Source organism: Balaenoptera physalus (assembly GCF_965194825.1).
Source record: "Balaenoptera physalus genome assembly, chromosome: 15".
Taxonomy (NCBI): Eukaryota; Metazoa; Chordata; class Mammalia; order Artiodactyla; family Balaenopteridae; genus Balaenoptera; species Balaenoptera physalus.
Window position 1 is genome coordinate 44,156,914 of NC_138894.1, and position 27,675 is coordinate 44,184,588.

The following is a 27,675-nucleotide window of genomic DNA, read 5'->3' on the forward strand; positions in this document are numbered from 1 at the left end:
ATATATATCAATTAAATCTATCTGGTCTATTGTGTCATTTAAAGCTTCTGTTTCCTTATTTATTTTCATTTTGGATGATCTGTCCATTGGTGTAAGTGAGGTGTTAAAGTTCCCCACTATTATTGTGTTACTGTCGATTTCCTCTTTTATAGCTGTTAGCAGTTGCCTTATGTATTGAGGTGCTCCTATGTTGAGTGCATGTATATTTATAATTGTTATATCTTCTTCTTGGATTGATCCCTTGATCATTATGTACTGTCCTTCCTTTTCTCTTGTAACATTCTTTATTTTAAAGTCTATTTTATCTGATATGAGTATAGCTACTCCAGCTTTCTTTTGATTTCCATTTGCATGGAATATCTTTTTCCATCCCCTCACTTTCAGTCTGTATGTGTCCCTAGGTCTAAAGTGGGTCTCTTGTAGACAGCATAGATATGGGTCTTGTTTTTGTATCCATTCAGCCAGTCTATGTCTTTTGGTTGGGGCATTTAATCCATTCACGTTTAAGGTAATTATCGATATGTATGTTCCTATGACCATTTTCTTAATTGTTTTGGGTTTGTTTTTGTAGGTCCTTTTCTTCTCTTGTGTTTCCCACTTAGAGAAGTTCCTTTAGCATTTGTTGTAGAGCTGGTTTGGTGGTGCTGAATTCTCTTAGCTTTTGCTTGTCTGTAAAGCTTTTGATTTCTCCATCAGATCTGAATGAGATCCTTGCCAGGTAGAGTAATTTTGGTTGTAGGTTCTTCCCTTTCATCACTTTAAGTATATCATGCCACTCCCTTCTGGCTTGTAGAGTTTCTGCTGAGAAATCAGCTGTTAACCTTATGGGAGTTCCCTTGTATGTTATTTGTTGCTTTTCCCTTGCTGCTTTCAATAATTTTTCTTTGTCTTTAATTTTTGCCAATTTGATTACTATGTGTCTTGGCATGTTTCTCCTTGGGTTTATCCTGTATGGGACTCTCTGTGCTTCCTGGACCTGGGTGGCTATTTCCTTTCCCATGTTAGGGAAGTTTTCAACTATAATCTCTTCAAATATTTTCTCTGGTCCTTTCTCTCTCTCTTCTCCTTCTCGGACCCCTATAATGCGAATGTTGTTGCGTTTAATATTGTCCCAGAGGTCTCTTAGGCTGTCTTCATTTCTTTTCATTCTCTTTTCTTTATTCTGTTCCGCAGCAGTGAATTCCACCATTCTGTCTTCCAGGTCACTTATCCGTTCTTCTGCCTCAGTTATTCTGCTATTGATTCCTTCTAGTGTAGTTTTCATTTCAGTTATTGTATTGGTCATCTCTGTTTGTTTGTTCTTTAATTCTTCTAGGTCTTTGTTAAACATTTCTTGCATATTCTCGATCTTTGCCTCCATTCTTATTCCGAGGTCCTGGATCATCTTCACTATCATTATTCTGAATTCTTTTTCTGGAAGGTTGCCTATCTCCACTTCATTTAGTTGTTTTTCTGGGGTTTTATCTTGTTCCTTCATCTGGTATATAGCCCTCTGCCTTTTCATCTTGTCTATCTTTCTGTGAATGTGGTTTTTGTTCCACAGGCTGCAGGATTGTAGTTTTTCTTGCTTCTGCTCTGTCCTCCTTCTTTATGGTTTCTTTTTTTTTTTTCCCCAAGGTTGTTGTTATTTATTTATTTATTTTTGATGTGGACCTTTTTTAAAGTCTTTATTGCATTTGTTACACTATTGCTTCTGTTTTATGTTTTGGTTTTTTGGCTGTGAGCCATGTGGGATCTTAGCTCCCTGACCAGGGATCGAATCCGCACCCCCATCGTTGGAAGGTGAAGTCTTAACCACTGGACAGCCAGGGAAGTCCCTATGGTTTCTTATAATTAAAAACAATCCATTGTATTTTATTTTTTTAAAAAAGCTTTTGCTGACCATCTTTCTTTGTTGTTTAGGAAACATTACCAGTGTAAGGATGTTTAGAGGCCAATTCTCTCCTAAGGTTTATTTTATTCAGAGTGTAACTTTTCTAGAAAGTTTTTGAATCCAACATTATTTGTTAACATGTACTGTCTTTTGCTCTATACTTCACCCACGTGAATTTCCTCAAGTTCTAGTAAAATGATTATGAAAGGCATGGGCTCTTCACAAATTATCACGCTTCTTAAGGGCACAATTTCCTGGGCCTGGACTCTGTCCATGAAGAGAGGAGGCAATAAAATGCTTTATTTTCTTAGTTAAGGTGACAGAAGTGAATAGCATAAAGAATAATCAATTTCACAAGGTGAATCTATTCAACACAAAGCTATGTTTCAAAAGCACAGTTGGTGAGAAATTTTTTCTACTGAAAGATCTCTCAATCTGAATCTACCAGCTCTTTCTCAAATGTACTATCATTTCATTTGTTTATGTCATCCCTGATTTTAAGGAGTTGGGTGAGGTTAATCTACAGAATCAAATAATAGGCCAGTATATAAAAATGGATGATAGGGCTTCCCTGGTGGCGCAGTGGTTAAGAATCCGCCTGCCAATGCAGGGGACACGGGTTTGAGCCCTGGTCTGGGAAGATCCCACATGCTGCGGAACAGCTAAGCCCGTGCGCCACAACTACTGGCCTGTGCTCTAGAGCCCGCGAGCCACAGCTACTGAGCCCACGTGCCACAACTACTGAAGCCCGCGCACCTAGAGCCTGCACTCCGCAACAAAAGAAGCCACAGCAATGAGAAGCCCGCGCACAATGAAGAGTTGTCCCCGCTCGCCGCAACTAGAGAAAGCCTGCACGCAACGAAGACCCAATGCAGCCAAAAATAAATAAATAAATTTTAAAAATATGGATGATAGAGGTGAACACATTATTGAATAAATTTAATTTTCTTTATACTGTATCTTCCAGTTGTGTCTCCTAGCTCTTATAACTTTTATACTCACACACTTCATGTAGCATTTTCTTTTTAATTCCACATGAAATACTTTTGTCTTTGTGCTTCCACTTAACTGCTGTTTTAAAGATATGTTTGACTCATTTGTGTTCTTCTTTTCTGGCTTCTCTATAAAGTCAAGAGAAGGTAATGCTAGAGAAAGACAACATGGAGGAGCAGGAGCATGTCTTTCCTTCTTCCTCAGCCTTCTAGTCTCCCTCTAGTACCCTTTATGGTCAGATTTTAACAAGGAGCAGCTGGTAAAGAAATGTTTGCAGAGTCCCAATCCCAGTGTCACATGCAGAGTACAGAAGGGTGTGTTTGCCACATTCGTACTTTCCTTGTATAAATTTTTTAAAATGCTATGTGAAAATTTTTATATATCTAATAACAATCCTAAAAGCATTTTTCACTCGCTTTTTTCTTTTCTACATATGAAATATTGAGATCATGATATAGGTAATTTTTTTAAAATAAATAAATTTATTTATTTATTTTTGGCTGCATTGGGTCTTCGTTGCTGCGCACAGGCTTTCTCTAGTTGTGGCGAGCGGGGGCTACTCTTCGTTGTGGTGCGCGGGCTTCTCATTGTGGTGGCTTCTCTTGTTGCGGAGCATGGGCTTTAGGCGCGTGGGCTTCAGTAGTTGTGGCATGTGGGCTCAGTAGCTGTGGCTTGCAGGCTCTAGAGCACAGGCTCAGTAGCTATGGCACACGGGCTTAGTTGCTCTGTGGCACGTGGGATCTTCCCGGACCAGGGCTCGAACCTGTGTCCCCTGCATTGGCAGGCAGATTCTTAACCACTGCACCACCAGGGAAGCCCCAATATAGGTGATTTTAAGTAACAAACCCAGCCACATATTTGGGCACCCATGAACACTGTATTAGGCCCTGAGAGATTTATGATATTGAGTATCTTAAAGTACAGAGTTAACGACAAGGATGAAAAGATAGATGTCTCCTATCCTCATGGATTTTGGAAAAAAAAGGCTAGTTTTTTCGAACAACAGCATGTTTCCAGTAATACACTTAGATTAAGAATATTCCTACTAGCATAAATTTCAGTGGCATTTACCAGTTATGGAGTGTAAATGAATCTTTGTCTGCTATAGAGGAATACCTCAAGGGAAGACTAACTACCTCTCTCTTCTGTCATGAAAATGATGGTTCTAATATCATCAATGGCATTAAACTGTTAACAGAATATTATCTGCAGCCTATTTAACAGCTAATGTTAAAAGCAAATTATCCACAAAGCATAAATTAAGATTTAAAGTATATGATGTGTTTAATTGCCTAATGTAGGTAATGTTTAAAATTATATTCTGGAGTAGATTGATTCACGAGGTGGATTTTCCTATCCTATTTAAATATGAGAGAATTATGCTTTACCTTGTAACATTTTCTATCTTTTCTTTCTATCTTTACTTTCTGTTTTTTTTTTTTAAAATCATAACCCCTTAGGCAAGCTGGGAAACATGCAAGATTGTTTTCTGAATAGAAACAAAATATTATCCAGAAATTAGAGTCTGAATCATCTTCATTTGAATATATATTTATTTTAGAATGCGGCACTAACAGCATGATGATGAACTGTCACAAATCTGTACCAAGAAGCACACAATCTTTAAAGTGTGTTGTTTTTCCACAAGTAATTTAAGTATAGCATTATTATTATTTGGTGCTAGAGTCAAAGACGACATTTAGATTCTTCAGCTTTGGGGCATTTAGTAACACGGAAATGATTGTCTAGTCAGGCAGAGGCAAGAAATTCAAACGCAGTTTCTTTTTCTTCTGCCAGTTCCTTTGCAGTAAGATCCATCTTCTCACGTGAGAAATCATTAATAGGGAGACCTTCAACAACCTTCCAGGTCTTATCCTGTTCGAAAATAATTGCAAATAAGAGATTTATAATTTATTTTTTTAAGATTTTTTTGATGTGGACCACTTTTAAGGTCTTCACTGAATTTGTTACTATATTGCTTCTATTTTATGCTTTGGTTTTTTGGTCATGAGGCATGTGGGATCTTAGCTCCCTGACCAGGGATCCAACCCACACCCCCTGCACTGGAAGGTGATGTCTTAACCACTAGACCACCAGGGAAGTCCCAATAGATTTATCATTAAACTAGAATTGATATTCCAGAAAGCAACAACTTAGTTTGAACTTAATCTAGAGAAGTATGTTTTAAAGTGTGATTCTAAAGAAGCAAATCAAAATCCAGATCTTAACAGATAATTCTGATGAAAACTCAACACTTGAATCTGAAACTCATTGAATCTAGAAAAAATCTTTAAATGAGGCTTTAATCAGCAAACATAAAAAATGACTGACTTTAGTACAGTTATAATACAAAGCAACAATACTTAGAACCATTGCTTCATTTAGAAGTAATAGAATATTTGTAGATATCCAATATTAGAAGCATAATAACAAAATGTGTCTGGTGGGGAGAGTTGCAACTTGCTTTCCAGATTAATTTCAACCTTTTAGTGACCTGAAGTTGTGCTTCACATGATTTTAAAGCTGAGAAAAATGTCTAATTTAGTAAAGGAACAACTTTCTAGACTAAATTATACCATTATTAATAAAAACACACAACTGCTTTCCCAGTAGAGGACAGAGGTAAGTAACCCAAAATACCTTACCTTGATTGTAACAGGGAACGAGTAAAGCAGATCATCAGGAATACCGTAGGAGTTACCATCAGAGATGATGCCCATGGAAACAAACTCTCCCTGAAAATAACAAATAACAATGTTTTACATTCTCATGGTGCTAAGGGATTAGTTTACATAACCAACTGACACATGAACTAACAAAATTAAACCAGGTGACACGTTCTTACTATGTGCATAACTTCATTACTGTGTAAGGAACCATTATCAGGCACTTCCACAATCAGGCAACTTTCACGGTTATTATCCTGTTTCACTCTTCCAATCTATGTGTGAAGTAGGCTACAGAAACATAACTCTCATTTTATAAATGAGGAAGCTATGGCCCAATATAGGTTTTTTATTTTTTTAACATCTTTATTGGAGTATAATAGCTTTACAATGTTGTGTTAGTTTCTGCTTTATAACAAAGTGAATCAGCTATATGCATACGTATATCCCCATATCCTCTCTCTCTTGCATCTCCTTCCCACCCTCCTTATGCCACCCCTCTAGGTGGTCACAAAGCACTGAGCTGATCTCCCTGTGCTATGCAGCTGCTTCCCACTGGCTATCTATTTTACATTTGGTAGTGTATGTATGTCAATGTTACTCTCTCAGTTCCTCCCAACTTACGCTTTCCCCTCCCCATGTCCTCAAGTCCATTCTCTACATCCGCATCTTTACTCCTGTCCTGCCCCTAGGTTCTTCAGAACAATTTTTTTTTAGATTACATATATATGTGTTAGCATATGGTACTTGTTTTTCTCTTTCTGACTTACTTCACTCTGTATGACAGACTCTAGGTCCATCCACCTCACTACAAATAACTCAATTTTGTTTCTTTTTATGGCTGAGTAATATTCCATTGTATATATGTGCCACATCTTCTTTATCCATTCATCTGTCGATGGACACTTAGGTTGCTTCCATGTCCTGGCTATTGTAAATAGTGCTGCAATGAACATTGTGGTACATGACTCTTTTTGAATTATGGTTTTCTCAGGGTATATGCCCAGTAGTGGGATTGCTGGGTCGTATGGTAGTTCTATTTTTAGTTTTTTAAGGAACCTCCATACTGTTCTCCATAGTGGCTGTAAAAATTTACTTTCCCACCAACAGTGCAAGAGGGTTCCCTTTTCTCCACACCCTCTCTAGCATTTATTCTTTGTAGATTTTTTTGATGATGGCCATTCTGACTGGTGTGAGGTGATACCTCATTGTAGTTTTGATTTGCATTTCTCTAATGATTAGTGAGGTTGAGCATTCTTTCATGTGTTTGTTGGCAATCTGTATATCTTCTCTGGAGAAATGTCTAGTTAGGTCTTCTGCCCATTTTTGGATTGGGTTTGTTTTTTTTTGATATTGAGCTGCATGAGCTGCTTGTATATTTTGGAGGTTCATCCTTTGTTAGTTGCTTCGTTTGCAAATATTTTCTCCCATTCTGAGGGTTGTCTTTTCGTCTTGTTTATGGTTTCCTTTGCTGTGCAAAATTTTTTTTTAATTTATTTATTTTTGTTTTTATTTCCATTTCTCTAGGAGGTGGGTCAAAAAGGATCTTGCTGTGATTAATGTCACAGAGTGTTCTGCCTATGTTTCCCCCCAAAATTTTTAGGCCCAATATAGGTTTTAAGAAGAAAAAAAAGTCACCTCTACCATGTGTGCTAGGTGCTTTCCATATTTCATCTCATTACCCTCACAACCCTGTGAGTTAGATGCCATGTAAAAGATGATAAAACAGCTCAGAAAGGTTACGCAACTTTCCCAAGGTTACTCAGCTAGCCAGCAGCTGAGGTGGAATGTGAACCTAACTGGCCTGACTGCAAGGCTATTTTTTTTTTTTTTTACATTATAGCATTAAAGGACAAAAATAAAAGAGTGGCCTGTGCAATTCACTGAATTCTCACCTCTGGGGTTCCAAACCAGATGTCTCTGACGTGGTCACAGATGGCTTTCGCAGCAGACATTGCACTGGACAGTTTTCGAGCCTTGATGACAGCAGCACCGCGCTGCTGCACAGTCTGGGTGGGGCAGGCAGAGACAGCAGTGTTATTCCTGGGGTGAAAGGCTGAAACCATAGCTTAATGTGTCCCCTCCAAAATCACTCAACTACCCCATGTTGACCTTACTAACCTATTTCACTTAGAAGCACCAGTCTTCCTGAAAAGTAAAAACTATAAACCTGCACAGAAAGTTTTACCACACTTCATACAAAGAAACAGATCTCTGTAAGATAGCTGGATGACTAGAGGGTATCTAGTTTTTCCCACTTTAACAATCAATCTTGACTGCTACACAATAGATCAGATTGGATTATGACTGCCTTAGTATGACCCCCAAAGAAAATATGCACTCATCAAAGGCCTGCTGTCCTTGAGTTTCCTCCCACCACCCCTTGGGGACACACTCAGGTCAGTAATGTGGTGTGTCTCTCAAGAGTTCTTGATGCTTGGCTGTGAAGAGAGCTCCCGGATTTTTCTCACCGTGATGAATTCTCCCTTGAGCCAGCTGTCATCTTTCAGAGCTTCATAAACACCAACTTCCTTTCCTTGCAGTTTCACCTTGGCATGGTTGACATCTGGATACTGAGTTGAGGAATGGTTTCCCCAGATGATGACATTCTTTACATCATCAGAAATCACACCAAGTTTAATAGCAATCTAGTTCAATAGAAAACAAATACATTACTTAGACAAATTTTTTTTTAAAATTTCAAATTGTGACGCATTTGACAAATGTCCTTAAGATAAAAAGCCTCTGAAACTTCAAGGGAACACAAGAGTTATTCTAATTTGGAAACAAACAAACAAAACCCACAAATTTTATCACTTGGTAGTTTCCCAAAAGAGTTTAATAGTGTAAACAAACACTGAGCCTGAAACTTTATAGGGTACAATATTTAAGTAAAATGCTTAAGAGTAAGGATCATCTTACAGTTTATGAATGACTTATTTGTATTGTAGATTTATGAAATATAAAACACCAAGCAAGAGGTTAATATTGCTTGAATACGTAATGTAAACTTTGCTTTGTTGTTAATACTTGGAGATGACGCCTCAGCATTTCTGACCAGTCAGGTATTTAGATACTTTCTCTATATTTAGGTGAAGCTTTTAATCTATACCTATATAAATTAAGTAATTTTCAAATAATCCTAAATATAAAATTTTGGAGTTGGAAGGGACTCAAATACCAAAGTATGGCTGTCCTCATTTTATAGATTAGAAAACTGAAGTTAAGAGTTTAAATACAAAATATATATAATACTAAAATTGTAACAGAAGTAACAATCTCTAGCTGTAGGTTCAGAAAGCACTTCAGGATCCTGCATGCTTTGTAGTCACATGAACATCAATTATGTTATATAGTACAGTGGTACCAGAAAGGGTTAAAGTTATGTTTTGAAAGATCTAAATAAAATCAGCTTGCTTATTTTGTTAATCACTTGATAAGGTAATGGGCAGAAAAGAAATTATGGTTAGTTGGATGTATACAGGCATACCTCCTCTTATTGTGCTTCACTTTATTGCACTTCACAGATACTGTGTTTTTGCAAATTGAAGGTTTGTGGCAACCCTGTGTTGAGCAAGTCTACCAGCACCACTTTTCCAACAGCATTTGCTCACTTCATGTCTCTGTGTCACATTTTGGTAGTTTTCACAATATTTCAAACTTTTTCATTATTATTATATTTGTTATGGTGATCTGTGATCAATGACCCTTGATGTTACTATTGTAATTGTTTTGGGGTACCATGAACCCTGCTCACATATAACAGTGAACTTATCAATAAACGTTGTGTGTGTTCTGACTGCTCCTCCGACTAGCTGTTCCCCTTTCTTTCTCCCTCTCCTTTGGGTTGCCCTATTCCCTGAGACACAAACAATACTGAATTTAGGCCAATTAATAACCTTACGGTGGCCTCTAAGTCTTCAAATGAATGGAAGAGTTGCACATCCCTCACTTTAAGTCAAAAGCTAGAAATAATTAAGTTTAGTGAGGAAGGCTGAAAGCAAGATAAGCTGAAAGCTAGGCCAAACAGCCAAGTTGTGAAAGCGAAGGACAAGTTCTTAAAAGAAATTAAAAGTGCTACTCCAGTGAACATACGAATGATAAGAAAGTGAAACAACCTTATTGCTGATATGGAGAAAGTTTTAATGGTCCGGATAGACGATCAAACCAGCCACAATGATCAAACCAGCCACAACATTCCCTTAAGCCAAAGCCTAATCCAGAGCAAGACTCTAACTCTCCTCAATTCTGTGAAGGTTGAGAAAGGTGAGGAAGCTACAGAAGAAAAGTTTGAAGCTAGCAGAGGTTGGTTCATGAGGTTTAAGGAGAGATAACTGTCTTCACAACATAAAAGTGCAAGGTGAAGCAGCAAGTGCTGATATAGAGGCTGCAGCAAGTTAGGCAGAAGATCTAGCTAAGATAATTAATGAAGGTGGCTACACTAAGTAACAGATTTTCAATGTAGATGAACAGCCTTCTATTGGAAGAAGATATCATCTAGGATCTTCAAAGCTATGGGGGAGAAGTCAATGCTTTAAAGCTTCAAGGCTTTAAAGCTTCAAAGTACAGGCTGACTCTCTTGTTAGGGGCTAATGCAGCTGGTGACTTTCAGCTGAAGCTAATGCTCTTACCATTCTGAGAATTCTAGGGCCGTTAAGAATTCTGCCTAATCTACTCTGCCTGAGTTCCATCAATGGCACAACAAACCCTGGATGACACCATATCTGTTGACAACATGGTTGCTGAATATTTTAAACCTGTTGAAATATTCACTGTTGAAACCCAGGGCTCAGAAACAAAGATTCCCTTCAAAATATTACTGCTCATTGACTATGCACCTGGTCACCAAGAGCTCCAATGGATAATGTGCCTGCTAACACAACATCCATTCTTCAGCCCATGGACCAAGGACTCATTTTGACTTTCAGGTCTTATGATTTAAGAAATACAATGCATAAGGCTATAGCTTCCAGAGATAGTGATTCCTCTTATGGATCGGGGCAAAGTCAATTGAAAACCTTCTGGAAAAGATTCATCATTTGAGATGCCATTAAGAACATTTGTGATTCCTGGGAAGAGGGCAAACTGCCAACATTCATTGGAGGAAGTGACTGCAGATATGGTGGAAATAGCAAGAGAACTAAAACTAGAAGTGGAGCTTGAATATGGGACTGAATTGCTGCAATCTCACGATAAAACTTTAATGCATGAGGAGCTGCTTCTTACGATGAGTGAAGAAAGTAGTTTCTTGAGATGGAATCTACTCCCAGTGAAGACGCCGTGAAGATTGGTGAAATGACAAGAAAGGATTTAGAGTATTATATAAACTTAGTTGATAAAGCAGTGGCAGGGTTTGAGAGGTGTAACTCCCAATTTTGAAATTAGTTCTACTCTGGGTAAAATGCTATCACACAGCATTGTATGCTACAGAGAAATCATTTGTGAAAGGAAGAGTCAATCAATATGGTGAACTTCACTGTGGTCTTATTTTAAGAAATTGCCGGGCTTCCCTGGTGGCGCAGTGGTTGAGAGTCTGCCTGCCAATGCAGGGGACACAGGCTCGAGCCCTGGTCTGGGAAGATCCCACATGACGCGGAGCAAGTGGGTCCGTGAGCCACAACCGCTGAGCCTGCGCGTCTGGAGCCTGTGCTCCGCAACAAGAGAGGCCGCGATGGTGAGAGACCCGCGCACCGCGATGAAGAGTGGCCCCCGCTTGCCACAACTAGAGAAAGCCCTTGCACAGAAACGAAGACCCAACACAACTAAAATAAATAAATAAATAATTAATTAAAAAAAAAAAAAAAAGAAATTGCCACAGGCACCCCAGCCTTCAGCAACCACCACCCTGATCAGTCAACAGCATCACCATGGAGGCAAGACCCCCCCCAGTCAGCAAAAAGATTAGGACTTGCTGAAGGCTCAGATGATGGTTAGCATTTGTTTTTCTTTTAGCAATAAAGCCTTTTTAAATTAAGGTATGTACATATTTTTTAGACATAATGCTATTGCATACTTAATAGACTACAGTACAAATACAACTTTTTTTTTTTTTTTTCAAATACAACTTTTATATGCACTGGGAAACCAAAAAATTCATTGACTTGCTTTATCCTGATATTTGCTTTATTGCAGTAGTCTGGAACCAAGCCCACAATATCTCTAAAGTATGCCTGTAATTTGTTCCTAATTAGATAGCAGAATTTATAATGATCTAGAAGAGAAGGTTTTGGAAAAATGTTTTAAAAAGCTGATGTATTAGGGTGACATTGTGAGTGATTTTTCTTTCCTTTATGTTAAAATAAGAATGAGAGAAAAAAATAGTTGTACCAGAATCCACAGCTTTTGCACACATAAATAACAGCAGCACTGCATCAAAGCTCTGGTTGTGTATTCACCATATAGCAAAGGGAATACACTCGGATATTTTAACGAAATTTTAAAAACAAGGATACCAATAGCCCCAAACTGGAAACAACTCAAAAGTCCTTCAAGAATGGTTAAACAAAGTATGGCTATTAGCATAACTGACGCCATCTCGGGCCCTTACAGTTTCTTCTATCCTTTAAAACTGACCTGTGAAGTGAATCACATCAAGGGCTTTGTAGTTAATAGATACTGTTCAATAAACATTAGGACCAGGTAGCCTCTATGCTCTGCTGGTCCCCAAACAATGATGAAAACCTTCCTTGACATATTCCTGGCGCCCACGAGACTAGTTATCCATTCATAAATCTTAACTTAGAAATGCATGTCCTGTTTCAAAGCACCTACCCCTATACCCTATAGAATCGTCCCCATGGTCCCTCTGCGGTAGGAAGTGCAGCTGCAAATGCTTCTGGGTCACTGTCCACCTGATCCTGATCCCACCCTGTGAGTAAGTCACCCTGTAATAAACTGATCCATTGGTTATATGGAGCTGCCTGCCTCATTTTAAGGTCTCAAGATACCTTCTCAGTTTGGTGGGCACTTTTTGTTCCCTCCGTCCTCCAACACCAACTGTGGTACATTCATACAATTAAATAAATAAATGGAATAACAATAAAAAGGAATGAACTACTGATACATGTAACAACTTGGATGGATATTAAAGGCATTAAACTCAGTGGAAAAAAAAAAAACAGTGTCAAAAGGTTACTTACTGCACAATTCTATTTTTAAAACATTCTCGAAATGACCAAAGTACAGAGTTGGAGAACAGACAAATGGTTGTCAGAGTTTAGGAAAGGAGAGGGAGCGTGTAACTATAAAGAGGCAACGTGAGTAGGACTTCTTTTGTGGGCGATGGTACAGTTCTGTTTCTTGAAACTATGGTGGCTATAGTAATCTATATATATGATTAAATGTCATAGGATCATCCATAAAGACATACAAAAACTGCAGAAATCTGAGTAAAGCTAGTTAACAGTGTTGTGTGTAGTTTAGTCGATTTCCTAGTTTTGATAATTCTCTATAGTTATGTAAGATGTCACCACTGGGGGAAGTGGGTGATGGGTACATGGGATTCTCTGTACTATTTCTGCAACTTCTTCTAAGTCTATAATTATTCCAAATTAAAGAGTAAAAAATAAAATGACAACCAACCAACCAAAAAGAATGAAGATTAAAAAAGCCATTACCTAAAATGTTTGCAATGCCTTGACTCATCTTCACGGTAATTTATTCAGTCAAGTAAGAAGCAAGTTGTGCCTACTTTCACTGACCCTTAAAATAAGTTGAGACTCATTTCTTAAGTCCTCAAATAGATTTTAATAGAGTTCTGCAAGTATTAGGACTATTAACTACCATATCAGTCTTCACAAATTAGTTGGATGGTTGGTTTCTGGGGTACCCAGCTACTGATCTGCTTAGTGGTTGGGGTAGAGTGGTGTGCTGTGCAATGAGTACCATTTTCTGTGTGTGCCGTGACCTGAAAGGACTTGCAAAGAACTGTCCTCACTTATATTTAGCTGGCATCATTGAGAAAAAGGAACATTTATACTGGGGTAAGTGAGCCAAGATGTATATTATCAAGAACTTAGAAACCATAACTCTGCTGAATGTCAGTTTCAGCTGCTCCAAAGTACAGTGAGGACAAACTGCCCGCAGGCCTATCCTCCCTACAGGAGGCTCCCCTTACTTCCTGTGTCCTATTGGCCACCTCCTCTTATTCTTTAGATCTCCTGAGCTAATCCACTTCTGTCTGGATAGCAAAGGCCAGTACTTTGCACCCAGCATATATAGTTTCTGAGAATATCATGCATGTCATAGCTAGTCTAAACTACCATGTACCCAGGCTAGCAGTTCCTTACTCCTTCAGACACTTTCACATCTGTCACACAGATCTGTTAAACAGTTTTTGATTCATTCTCCAGCTCTAGTAATTTTCTTCTCTCTGATACCACCTAACTGGTTTCATTGCCAAATTACCTGGTCAGCAGACAATATATGTAGCTCTGGTCTGCAAATACACAGGGGATTTCTGCAGGTGATAAACAGTCACTAGGTAGCTAGGAGCTCTGATTTCCAAAATAAGTTATGTAAGACTAGTATCCATTCATGTAAGAAAAATTAATCTTTGGGTTTGTTACTTTTCTCACTGGATTAATAGCCTCTACAGGAGGAGGAAACTTCTAACAGCATTCACTGTACCAGAATGGCATGCTGGAACACATGCCAAAGTCAAAGTATGATGAGATGGCTCCTTCTTTCCTCACTCAGACTTTCACCCCGCAAGGAAAACTGTTGCAGGCACTGGGACAAAGTATTATTTAGCTGTACTTCTGGAAGCAGAATTTTCCAATGCCTGCCTCCACCAAGGCCTCAGGTCAAACAGCAAAGATGGAAATTTGTTGGTGTCATCATTTTACCTCTTTCTTCCTGTTGTAACTAAGTGAATTGCCATCTGGTAATCCAGAGTCCACAGATGCAACAACTATGATGATCATCTTTTCCTTTGTAACTGTTCTACAGTACCCCAATCTCCAGCCTCCAGGCATTCAAACAAACTCCCATGTCTTCCCAGCCCCTGGACACTGGCTAAATAACAAGGAAAAAGACCCAGCTCACAGCCCAAAGCCTCTCAGGAAATATTTGCAATTTAAGCTTGTTATCCAAAGACCTTCTAAATTAACTGAGAGATTTCTGAGGTGTGACTCTTCTCAAACCTTGGTTATATCTCTCTTAATCATCATCGTCATCATCAATAATAACTATAGCACCCAACCTTTTGCTATGTGACAGGCACCAGGATAAGGTCTTAACATAGATCTTATCTCATTTAGTTCACATAACTACCATCTGAGGTAGATTCAATTATTATCCCATTTTATAGCTTGAATATACTTTCTCAGGGTCACAGAGCTAGTGAATGGATTAGGTCACTTGATCCCATTTTGTAAGAACACACATGAGGGTCTGGAGTCAGGCAGACCCTTTTACTGACTCCGTCATTTACTAGCTGTGTGACTTTGAGCAGGTTCCCTGACCTTTCTGGGCTTCACATTTCTTATCTGTAAAACAGTAGTAATAACAGATATCTCATATGGCTACTATGAGAAGTAAATGACAAGTCAGATGTAAAGCATTCAGCTTAGTGTAGAAACTTAAATGTAAACACTTTTCTCCTTCACTGGGCCCTCCAGAGCTGAAAGCTCTTAGTTTATAGCAGTAGTTTTGTTAGCCAAACAGTAATAAGGAAGGTATGGGGTTAAACCAGAGTATGTCATGTCTTGCAGGAGTCGAATACTGGGCAATAAGAGAAACTGCAACATGCACTAGACAAGCTTAGGTTAAGAACTAGAGTGTGAATTTCAGAACCCTTCTGTTCTAAGGAGATTGGGAGAAGGTGAACTATGACCTCCTAGGTCTTCACGTGGAAACAAAAAAAAGGTCTCAGTAATTAATGATTTTAGAAAGAACAAAGAATGCAAGAACAAACAACTGTTATTAGGCATGAGAAGTAACCATAGCAAAGACAACAAATCAGTTATAAAGACTCCCTGTTCTGTCCTATTTTGAAGGTAAAGATCAGCCTGAAACACATTCTTGAGCTGTTTTGCAGCGTCCAAAACCCCTCAAGCACTCAGCCACCAGATTAACTGGAGCCTAAGGAATGAGCCTTTGCTGACCCTTGTGATTTCACGCAACTAGGTTCCTGGATTTTGTCAACCTAGGGTGACCTTTGCCTCATTTTAATGCTAAAATCTCCACCCCAAGGGCTGGAATTTCTGCCATTTTTGAACATGCAAGGCATGTATGTTTGAGCATGTTGTTGTACTGCGCAAGTGCATCTAGAACTCCACCTTTGCATTGAAGATTACACTCGCCCTTTCATGAATATACATGTACCCTTAGCTTAAAATGTCCCTGATCTGGTTATTTGGAGAGACAGTGCTTTGAGAGCTATCTACCTGTTTCCTTACTTGTCACAAGGAATAAACACTTCTGCTTTGACTGAAAGTACTTGGTATGTTCACTGGCGATGCACCTCAAGTGATGGGCCCATTGAATCCGGTAACAGTTTTTCAACTTAGACCTCACACCATCATTTGGTAAAAATAGTTTTCTTGACACTCAACAATGTTGTCTTCTCTAGAAAAGAAAGAACTAAATTCATAGACCTATCTAGCAGATGAGCTGTGGATAAGGAGGATGGCCAGAAAGATGCTAGGGAAAAGGAAAGAGGTTATGTCCAAGAACTAGAACTTTGTCATGACATCTAAGGGCACTGGGATTGTCTAGATCTGAGAAAGCCTAGGAAACTAGCACAGATGAGTGGCACAGTCTCTAATTTAAAAAAAGCTATTGTTAATACCCTGGTCACTGACCCCTTAGCATATTTGTCTAAGGCTCCAAGGGATAAGGAAACTGGATAACAATTAAAATTTAGCTACTAAGTAGTGAAAACTAAGAAATTTTATGGAAACATGTAGAGTATGAGGATATAAAAATGAAAATGAAATTAAATTAAAATCAAATTCGATTGCTTAGCAGTAGGGAAAAAAGCAGAACCACATATAATACATAAAGCTCAAGTTTTTCTATTATAATCTCCTATATATCTGACAAAAATAATTTGTGTGCTGTCATGTGAATTATCTATACTACTGACTAATTTTTAACCACTGTACTAAGAGGACATTAGCAATGATATGTAATTAAAGTTAGGAAATGAAATATAGTTGAGAAAATTAAGTACGAAGTTCAGCTGCTTTAAGAGATTAGGTTTAAAGATGTCCTAACAAATTGGAATAGCTTCCTACTAAAACAAAACAACAAGAAAAAAGCACAAACTATGATTCAGCTACTTTAAAAGTGAGAGAAAAAGGGTTTAAAGTTGAACATTCATAAGATTTGAAAACGCATCTTTCTTACCTGAGCTTTAGCTCGGTTGTGATCCAGACGAGTCAAGCAACTGAAGTTCTCCTTGGGGATGGACGGTGCCGACTTGGAGGCAGTCAGGCAGTTGGTATTGGCCGGGTTTCCCACCACGATAACCTAGGATGTACGCGAGGCATAGCAGAGCTACAGACCATAACTGATTAACTAAACCAACTTAGAATATGACTGACATGTAACACATAGCCTTCTTATCAAGTTTGTGTGAGCTAAATACGTATAGTTATTATTGCAGTTTCTAGTTTCTAGTAGGTTTCTATCCTCCGTTCTAATAACTTTTCCCCCTTGTTAGTATTTGGTGCGACTACTGAAAACATTTACTAAAACCACCGTTATGTACACAAGTCATTTTGTTTTCTGCCGAAACAGAGACAGCATTTATCTAGTTGCCATAAAAAACTAGTAACCTAGGGCTCTATCTCGGAGTTCAATTCAATCATAAAAGTTTTCCTCCTTATAAAAGTAGTCCAAGAAAGAAATTCTACTTGAGAAGTTTACTTTAGGACAATGATTTGCCCTTATGAATGAAAAGTGTTTCTCAGTCTTGCCTAATCCTAAGAATTAACTGGGTTAGTTGCTAAAATACCAGGTCCCACCATTTCACACCCATTGAATCAATCTGTAGGAGAAAGCACTTCAGGCTTTTTTTTTTTTTTTTGGAGGGGGTAGGTATAGGATGCAGTGAATTACAATACAGCATAGGAAAATGTATACATGAACATTTTTTACAAGTCTTAAAAATCTTTAATAGAATGATAAAAAAAACTTACTGTGAAATTATATCAAACTTACAGAAAAGCTGTAAGCATGTTATAAAGACTAACTCCCACATTACTTGTACCGATTCTCTAATTTGCCCCATCTCTTTCACTTTCTGTGCACGTGTGCATGCACACACACACACACACACACACACACACTGCCCTTAGTCTTTTTTTGGGCCTATTTGAGAGCAAGCTGTAGATATGATACTCTGCTATCCCTAACTACTCCAGTGTCGGTGTATATTTCCCCCAAGAAAGACACTTCTGGCTGAGAGGCAATTACTATGCAAGCAGTACTACAACTCCAAGCAACCTTGTACTTTTTTTACTAAGAGACCTGGGGATTTCTACCCAACTCATTTCTATTATTTTCTGTTAATGACTACAGAAAATAAAAGTTAACTATTTGAAATAAAGTCTGCAGAAAGCAAAAATTCAGGTGTCTATGAAGTATTATAAAAGATAGAACATTATAAATGGCAACATTAAAAAACCTTATAAAATTTTCTTTTACCTTTCTTTGAATTCAGAATTGGGTGGAAGAAGTGTATCAAAATCAGAAAAATCTCTAACTAGCAAGCCCTTTTGCTATGACAATTAAGTTTTAGGTGACTGATACTTAATTGGTAAAAGGAGGCTTTACTGTAATAATAACACAAATTTAGAAAACAAAATAAATAGGTTGAACACAAAGAGACAGAATAGGAAGTCATACCGACTCAACACCTCAAGAGACGAACATATCGAAATTCCTCTGGACTGAGAAAAAGTGAGCATTCAGAAGCCCCTACCTCCTGTGACTAAGAACAAACAGCTTATAGCCATCTCCCTTCACAATCACAAACACAAATCCAACTGTCTGAACAAATAGTCCCACACAGCTAAAAGGCACCAGAAGTTCTGTGCCTTCTCTATAGGTTTACAAACTAACATTAAATCTCCATGTCATGGTAATAGGCAGAATATTTTTGAGCCCCTCAGAATATAGATTTCTACACTATATAAACAAAACCCAGAAAGGGAGGGCTAATCGAGCAAAACTCTGTATCTGTATTTACTGACCATCGCACAGAACTGGGGAAAAAAAAAAAGGCAAATACTTTCATTTTCACTTAAATGTTGAAAGCAGAAGTTTCAAATGCTGATAATGAAAAACCCAATAAAATACTGCATTGGTCACCTTAACTGACTTCTTGGCATATTTGTCCAAGGCTGCACCCTGGCATTTGAAGATTTTCACATTTGCTTTGAGTAAATCTTTCCTCTCCATGCCATCCCTTCTTGGCATGGAGCCCACAAGAATGGCCACATCCAGGTCTTTGAAGGCAATCTCTTCTTTATCTGTTGCGATGACATCTGTGAACATGGCAATAAATATGCAGAGCTACTTAAACGCCAAAGTCTGAGGTTTTCTTTTTCATACTGAATCTACCCAGTAACTCTTTCACTTTGTAGCAAATGTTTACTCTTACAAATCACATTGATCAAAGTTTTAGGGGCCTAAAAAAAGAAAGGCAATATATTAATTCAACAACCATAACATCAGCAGAAATGTCAATACATTTATTTTGCTTTTCCTATTTCAATAATTATCTTAATTCCAAAACTCTATAGCTTTTATCTTTTATAATGATGCAAGGTAACTTTCAAGGCAACATTAATTATTCACATTAATTACCACAGATAACACAAAAGAGAAACTAATTCACCTAACCTTTAAGTTATAATTACTTTAATTCTAAGATATCAATCAAATTAAAACAATGTTTATTGAGGAGTTTTTGCAAGGAATAACACTAAGAGATTTCTTTTGTCAAATTTAATTTTAACATTTTACACATGAAGACAATGAGGCTTAAAGAGATTAATTAGCTGCCTATCAAAAAGGAGTGGGGCTATAATTCAAGTCAAGATTGGTCCAGATTTCAACCACTGTGCTGCAGTGTCAGTCCAATACACCACCTGTTTTTTGATTGAAGAACATAGTTGACCCTTGATTAACACAGGTTTGAACTGTGCAGGACCAGTTATATGTGGATTTTTTTCCCACAGTAAATGCTACAGTACTGTACAATCTGAGGTTGGTTGAACCTGTGGATACAGAGGATCTGTGAACAGAGGGCCAACTATAAATTGTACTTGGATTTTCCACTGCAGGGAAGACTGGCACCACTAAGCCCTGAGTTGTTGAAGTGTCAGCTATATATCATGGCTTTCTTTTGGTGACTGTATTAAAAAGGCCATGTGCTATAGACTGAATGCTTCTGTCCACATAAAATTCATATGTTGAAATCTAATTCCCAGTGTGATAGTATTAGGAGGTAGGTCCTTTGGGAAGTGATTAGGTCATGAGGGGGAGCCCTCACGAATTGGGATTAGTGCCCTTATAGAAGAGGCCTCAGAGAGCTCCCTCACCCCTTTTGCCATGTGAGGACACATTGAGAAGATGGCTGTCTGTGAACCAGGAACTGGGCTCTCACCAGACACCCAATCTATTGGCTCTTTGATTTCCGACTTCCCAACCTCCAGAACTGTAAGAAATAATTTCTTTTGTTTATAAACCACTCAGTCTATGGTATTTTTGTTATAGCAGCCCAAAGGTACTAAGACAATCAGGATACAGTGTTGTCACTGATAAAATTTTTAGACCAGGAACTTGGGTCAGTCAGGCTTCTGTAAGTCCCCAGATAAGTATACATAAGAGCACCAGCTGGAGGAAAAAATATCCATCTTCTTCCCAGCCATGCACCTTTATCTGCTGAACCTTCCCTTCCGATCATATTCACAGCTGACCAAGGACAAGCCAACTGTAATCTGGGCCCACTAGAGCGAGCAGAGAGAACTCTGTAGAGAACAGAATAAAAATGGAAAAAGCAACAGAGGGGGTTGATTTGGAAACAGTGGGTGAGGAAAGGGAGCCAGCAGAACAGCTTGGACAGGGTAATGCGTTCTCTTACATAACTAAGCAACCAAATGATTGAGATGGCAGAGTATTCCTTCTACTAAATGTTTATTGAACAGATATATGAATTCTGAGCATTGTTTCTCTTGGGCATATTTACATTTTTGATTTGTGCAATCCTCTTTGAGAGTATTATTAATTAATCCTTACCCTCCCTCACCCCAAAAAAGATGATGAAGGTATAGCTAAAGAAAAATATTCAAATTAGTTTACAATCTGACCTAATATTTTAATGAACCTTTCAACCAAATTTAGGACTTGTCTTACATTTGTTACTTGTTCATTGAGTCTCAAAGGCTCTTAGCAGAACTCTTGTAGGCTTTCTGAAACCATGTAGTATATGATTAGAACAATTTATATTATATCTTAACCTGACAACTGGCAGATGGGGTGGGACTATATATGGGGACCAACCAATTTCTAGTCCCCAAGCAGCGTATGGTTCTGGAAAACATCATTTAGCGTTGAAAAAGTTCTCCATTACAGGACACTACTATTACTATTTAAATAGAATTTAAATAATAACACAGTGTGGACAATCTCAGGTGGATAACCCTTGTGCAATATTATACTTAATTGGTAAAATAAATTACATATAGGCATGTTGGGAAAAAAGTATAATCTTTTATCTTATACAGGTTATTTCATACTTTTACCCTTATTTATTCTTGGTATATATCTTAACAAGTAGTTGTAGTTCAAAAAACAAAAACTTTTTATGAAATAATTTCTAATTGAGAGGCCAGTTAACAAAACTCTAAAATCTGCTTTTTAAAGATGTAAAATACTATAAAATCCCTTTCTCCTCCACTCCCCAACTCACCTTTCAGGAGGGGAAGGGCACAGTCTTGCAGCTCCATCAGGACACCATCCAGGACGCCCATCATGGGAGTAATATCCAACAGCACGAGAATGATAGGCTGCCAAATAAATAGCAAGGACAGCATCTGTCAGTGTAGGTTATGTCATTTAGTCACAGAAAAAGTCCTTTCACAGAGTTTTTGCTAATTGGTGTGTATATGTGTATAATTCCCATTAATTAGTCATAATTATTTAAAGAAGTCAGGTGTCTAACATCAGGCGTCCTTTAAAAAGGAATGCTATAAAACCAGCAATGGTTTGCTAACAGACACAGTAAGAGGAATCACCATTACTGAATTTTAAAGGAGTACATGGAAGAAATATCAAGTTGAAGTGACATGTCACACCTTGCTCTTGTTGTTGATGGCTGTATATCTAATTTCATTTCACAGAAAGCTAAGCACAGTATCTGGCATGAAGGAAGAACTTGATATCCATGGGTGAAGAGAATGGATAAATGAATACTGTACGAAAGGATTTTAGTGTACATTAATCAGACCTGCTGGAATAGGGGGTGCCTGCTTCAAACTGGGAAGCCTATTTGCCTGTCCAACTCTTTTGGGTCTTAAGACCATTTATGAACAAGAAAGTGCTGATTCAGCAACTTTCTCTCCCACGAGACTCTCCCTAACAGTTACTGTCATTATGATACCTGCTGGCTGCACCAAGTCAACTTAGCAGTAGGTGGAATAGTTCTAATTTGCAAAGCATTTTCAATGCCCAGAGGGGTGCATATAAATAAGCTACCAGATTCCACTTATAGCCGTGTGCCTAGTACATTCGTTGGGATTATCCATTCCTTTACCATTTAAACATTTCTTTGCAACTAAATACAGGGTTTTATTGAAAATGTTCTTACTTTTACTTAAGATTTACAGACACTTGCCCCTACCTGGTCTTTACCGAAGACAGATCCATTTCCAATACTGTATAGCAGTGAATAAGCAATTTGACCAGCTGCTCCAGTCACAAGGACTCGGATTGGTTCAGACTGTAATGAAAGAGACCCATTAACACCTTATTAAAAAATGCTATTTTACCCTAAAGATATTCAGAATTTTCTCTATAATAAGACAACCACATACTTTAAAAGCTAATGTAAAATTTTAAAGACTCTTCGCATCTGGCTTAGTAGAAGACGTTTATCCCAGACTCCCAGTAAACACAGCATGCACAAAGCAACTAAGCAACTTCTGGAACATGTGTCCTTTGGCTGCATATTTATGTGGTGTTATTTAACTCTCCCTGCTATCTTGGATTTACTTACAAAATCTTATCCATCTTTTTTAGGATATTTTACCACTAAAATAGGCCTAACGATGTTGATGTGCATTATGTGATGATACAAACCCTGGCGGCCACTAGAACCTTACAAATCCTCTTATGCAAATCCCCCACTCCCTTCTGCTGAAAAGAATCTTTCATACCAGGAAGAGGAGTAATAGCGGTTAAAAATTTCCCTTTAGAAGGAGCCAGAAAGTTTTTATAAAACTATTAATCGTGATTCAACTTAACTACTTGGGGGAAGAAAAATAAGCCTATATTTTTTATTTAAGGAGAAATAAAAATGAAAAAATGATAATATCTGGATTGTAAAAAATTTTAGCATTAAGTAATAAATAACAGTAGCAACGTGTGGTAACAGTTGACAACCTGATTTTAAGGGAAAATTAATATTAAAGGGGAGGAAGGGGAAAAAGTACAAAGAACATATTAGTTATAATAGATGGAAGTCATCTTATAGACCCTGAATAAAATATGAACATATGGACAAAAAATATATATAACATTCAAAGTGACGACCCTAAGTCATTAAAAATAAGTTAAATTAAGCTCAGAGAATTAAAAAGATAGAAATATTTCTGTTAAAAAGAGCTGAACAAAAATGCCTGGAAACTTAATGGGTAAGTTTAATTAGATGGAAAAATTCAATCAAGGGAATTGTTCCTTTCTCTGACAATGATGGGTAAATGTACTTCCACTCTGTGTCACCTCTATAGTTACCCACACTAGAGAAGTGGCTGAAGTGACTGGGGATAGGGGATTACATTTCTTTATATTTAGAATTCCCTCTTAGAGAGGGGTCATGCTTCTAGGATAGAAGGAGACTATGACCTGAAAAGGTCCTTCTAACCTTCAAACCCTAACCTCTGGAGGTCAGCAGCACTTAGCAATCTGGTACCCATAGAATTCAGAGGAAGAAAAATCTCAGGAAAGTGTCAACTCTTGTAGAGAAATGCATCTGAACACAGCAGACTATGTATGTGTTTCTTCTTCAGAGAGGTGACCAGGGTGAGAGTGGAGAAAAAGGGAAAAAACTATGGAGAGTTTCTTCCTGACCTTCTGGGTTTCTTGCCCATACCCTTCACCAACTTCCCCCTATGCTTTAATATCTCTAAATATACAAAATACGATAATTCCCCCAATAACCCAATTTTAATACAATACATATTTATTTATGTTCCCAAATAGACTTTAGGTTTATAAAGAGCACTGTTATTGTATATATTTATTTTCTATCACATGGTCTTTACATGTTTTAAATTCTGTCATTTTCCCCTCTTTCCTTGAAGTATAGCAGGTGAGGAAAAAGAAACAGAGGAAGAAATGATTCCCCCTCCCTCTTTAGAATGCAAGCTCTTTAAGGACAGGGGCTTTGTCTACTTTATTTACTGTTGTATCCCAGCTGCCTAGAACAATGCCTGGCATGTAGTTAGAGCTCAAACATTTGCTAAAGCTCAAATATTTGCTGGATCTTGTAAAATTACTATCAAAACCTTGGAAACGTAAGAATTGTTTGGAAGCAAACCCAACATGCTTTAAAAAATTGTTTTATTCATATATACTTGCATTGAGAAGGCTGGAAATAATGACAATAGTTCCAGCTATGGTTAGCAAAATTATTTATGTCAGTAGTTCTAATGAAAGTCTTCTTTTATTACATAACTTGTACTATTTTAGGCCAGAGACTCCATTAGTGAACCATATGCAAGAAACAAGAGGATAAGCCAATTTTTTAAAACAGGGGGCTAGAGAGGCAGTAGAGTGTGACAGTTAAAGAGATGGCCTCTAGAGCCAGACTTTGTGGTTCAAATTCTGATTCCTCAACTCAGCTGTATGTTCTTGGGCAAGTTACTGTATTGTTTCTCCATAGTAAAGTGGAGATAATAATAGCAGCTACCTAACAAATAAGGTAGTCATAAGGATTGAGAGAGTTAACATACAAAGCAGTAAGAACAGTATGTAGCAAGCACTATAATTATAGGTCTCAGGTTTTTCCTCTAAGGACTCTTGTAGCCTGTGGCTGTTACTCTCCACTAGACTGTGAAACTTCCGGGAGAACAGTCTGCCTCTGACTCAAATTTGCACTCCCATATAGCATTCAACAAGGATTTGTTGAATGAAGGAAAGTAAGAGTTAAGAAAAGCATAAACACATGCTATTTCAATGAAAGCAAGCTACAATAAGCAATGAGGGGAAAAGTAAATATTACTATCTGTAAAGCTTAACCTCCCAGAAAGTCAGGTAGATGGTTAGAAAAGAACAGTCAATTTTAGGCATTTATTTTAGCTACTAAAAAAATGGGTTCAAAGTACCACAGTCCCTAGTGAAGGGGTTGTGGGCAACTAATGAACAGGCACGAATTACACCTGAGCAGTTTCCTTCTTCTCTATCACTGAGCAAATTATTTTCACAGGTAGGTGATTCCATCTTGTTAAGAGTAGTATGAAGCCTAGTGTCTGAATGTCTGGTGATGAAACAGGAAAGAAGTGCCTATTTGGTTCTGTCTGCTCTTTGCAACGTTACAGTTGAAAAGCAGGAGGGTGAGAGATTCCCACTGACATTTTTACAACGTTACAGTGTGAAGATAGGTTACTATTCTTTGTTTAGATATCTGGGCAGTTTGCCAAGATCCAAGGAAGGAATGTCTTTGCTCTTGGCAGGGCACTAATGACCTTCGTGCAGATGCAGGCTCTGTCTTGGGCATGTGTTCAAGTCTCAGTTGTAAAGCTTGAATTTAAGTGTTCCTTCTGTTATTCTACAGAAAGACCCATGTGTTCCTTTTTTACTTTCTCATTTATATATATTTCTGTAATATAAAAGACAAACAGTATTCAGATTCCTTCATACAGTTTATTCTTGCTTGTCATTCCCTATGGACACAAGGAAAGAATTGACTCCTTGAAAAAAACCTGATTTTAATAGCTTACAAAAGATGGCTCTTTTCTAACTCAGTGATTGTTCACACACTCTCCTGAGGAGGCAAGGAGATTGAGTCATGTGAGAATTTGCCATCAGTTTCAGCAAACTGGCAGGAGGGTTCTTCCTCATGGACATTATTTGGTGCTGGAGTGACCTTCCTGGGGTGAGGCCTGGCTTGATATACTGTGTAGAAAAACAAAGCAAGAATGGGGGCCCAGGAGCTTTCTGTGACCTTGGGAAAATAATTTGACCTCACCAGGTTATGTTTTAAGATTAGAGGAAATAATTTCCAAATTCCCTTCCAATTCTAGAATTACAATATTCTCATTGTAAAACCATCAAGTAATATAAATGCTGATACATAGTTTAGTTTGTATTTGCAGTATGAGCTTGTATCTTCATCCAGAACCTCAGCAACTAAAAATAAATTTTCAGAATGACTTGATATGTGTCTGAATGATACAATATGGTAAGATGGAAAGTATGTGAGATCCTTGGGGGCAAACTGTTCTATGACCTTGAGCAAATCACATTCTTTTTGGGTTTCAATAAACTCAATTTTAAGATGGCCAAGATGTTTGTTTTAAAAGGTTCCATCCAGTTTTAAAATTATTAAGTCTGAGGTTCTCTGATAATAAGTACCTCTGCTTTCTTGCTAAGATTACTAGCTCAGAAACCACTGAAACCATCATTTAAATGACTAATTATGTTATCTGACAAAATAAGTAGGAAACCTAGGTTTAACACTTACTGAGAATTAGAAGCTGTCTCCACTGGCTCCCTTATGAAGGTGGAAGAAGTAATCCCCTTGCCCTGAAAACACGTCTTTTCAGGTTCTGGAAATGTTCCAATTCCTTCAAATATTTCCCCACATTCCCCACTCATTTTAGTATTTTGAAATAACAGAGGAAAAACAGTTTCAACTACAAATACAAGTACTGAAGCAATTTCTCTCAGTTTGATGTCAAATGTCACCTTCAAACAGCATGCTGATTATTCCTACGTCAGTACCCTCACCAACCTCCCTTCTCCCTTTCAGCAGAGACAAGATATCCATATCTTGGTATCCAAAGCTTCGTGACACGATGGTTTTATTGTGTAACATTTAAAAGTAGTGGTTCTAGAATTCCTAACACACAGATCAGTAAAAAAAAATGCACTAATTATTTGGCTAGGGGCGCCGTCACTGCAACATGTCCAGGTACTACAAAAGGAGATCAATGAACAGGTTTTAAATAACATTTCGTGAAATTAGATATGGCGGAAACACTTCTCCCGAAAACGTAGATCGCAATCCCGAGCATCTGGTAAGCACTACCTTTGCAGTGAAGGCCTTCTGCTTTCAAGGGCTTTAACAAAAGCCCTTAAAAACACTGTGGGCTTAAGAGGAGAAAAAGAGGTTAGGGTCCAACACCCCCTCCCATTTCAAACGTTATCGTCCTTATCAAACCCCTATACCGTGCTTTGGAGAAAATCCGCAGCTTCGTATTTTGTACCCCCAACATGCAGAAGGACTGAGATCGCGCCTCTCCAAGGACAGCGATGTCTCTAAAGTCCTTCTAAGAACCCCCAGCTGTAAATCAACCCCTTCCCAATTACCGGGTCCCTGCGACAGTCCCCAGAAGATGAGTCGGGGCTTTCCAAAGGGCGCGAAGGACAATCCCTTGCACAGCCTTCCCCCAATAGTCCTTCAAACGCAAGAAAATCCACACACGGGCGCGAAGGCCGGAGGTGGGCAGCATGCAGGGGCCCACACTCACCATGACTGGGAACTGCACGGACACTTCTCTGCACCTGCAAAATGAGCTTCAGGGAGTCGGGTCACCTCTATCGCAGAACCGACTCGGAAAAGGCGAGTGGTGTTGGAAAGAAAAGGCTCGGCTCCCGACCGCGGAGCCCTCTGGGAACTGTAGTTTAAGCAGCCCTGATTCTGGCGCAATCTCCAATGCATTTCCTTCGAGTGTTGAACTACACTTC

General features: G+C 38.2%; 1 protein-coding gene across 1 annotated transcript; it reads right to left on the reverse strand.

Moving 5' to 3' along the window:
• Positions 1 to 4,401: 4,401 nt before the first annotated feature.
• On the reverse strand, positions 4,402 to 27,604 carry MDH1 (malate dehydrogenase 1). The gene is made up of 9 exons (XM_082426656.1): positions 27,459 to 27,604; positions 22,388 to 22,486; positions 21,458 to 21,554; positions 18,853 to 19,028; positions 16,885 to 17,007; positions 8,004 to 8,180; positions 7,428 to 7,541; positions 5,512 to 5,601; positions 4,402 to 4,741 (listed from the first exon to the last, which is right to left on the reverse strand). The coding sequence occupies exons 1-9, from the start codon at positions 27,459 to 27,461 to the stop codon at positions 4,616 to 4,618; spliced, it is 1,005 nt and encodes a 334-aa protein (XP_082282782.1). The 5' UTR covers positions 27,462 to 27,604; the 3' UTR covers positions 4,402 to 4,615.
• Between the last annotated feature and the right edge of the window lie 71 nt (positions 27,605 to 27,675).

Excerpts from the sequence above, each read along its gene's own strand:
- MDH1 (XM_082426656.1), bottom strand. Across the intron at positions 19,029-21,457 it reads TGCCCTTCCCCTCCTGAAAG|ATGTCATCGCAACAGATAAA; the intron begins GTGAGTTGGGGA and ends CCATGTTCACAG. Across the intron at positions 4,742-5,511 it reads CGTTCCCTGTTACAATCAAG|GATAAGACCTGGAAGGTTGT; the intron begins GTAAGGTATTTT and ends ATTTTCGAACAG.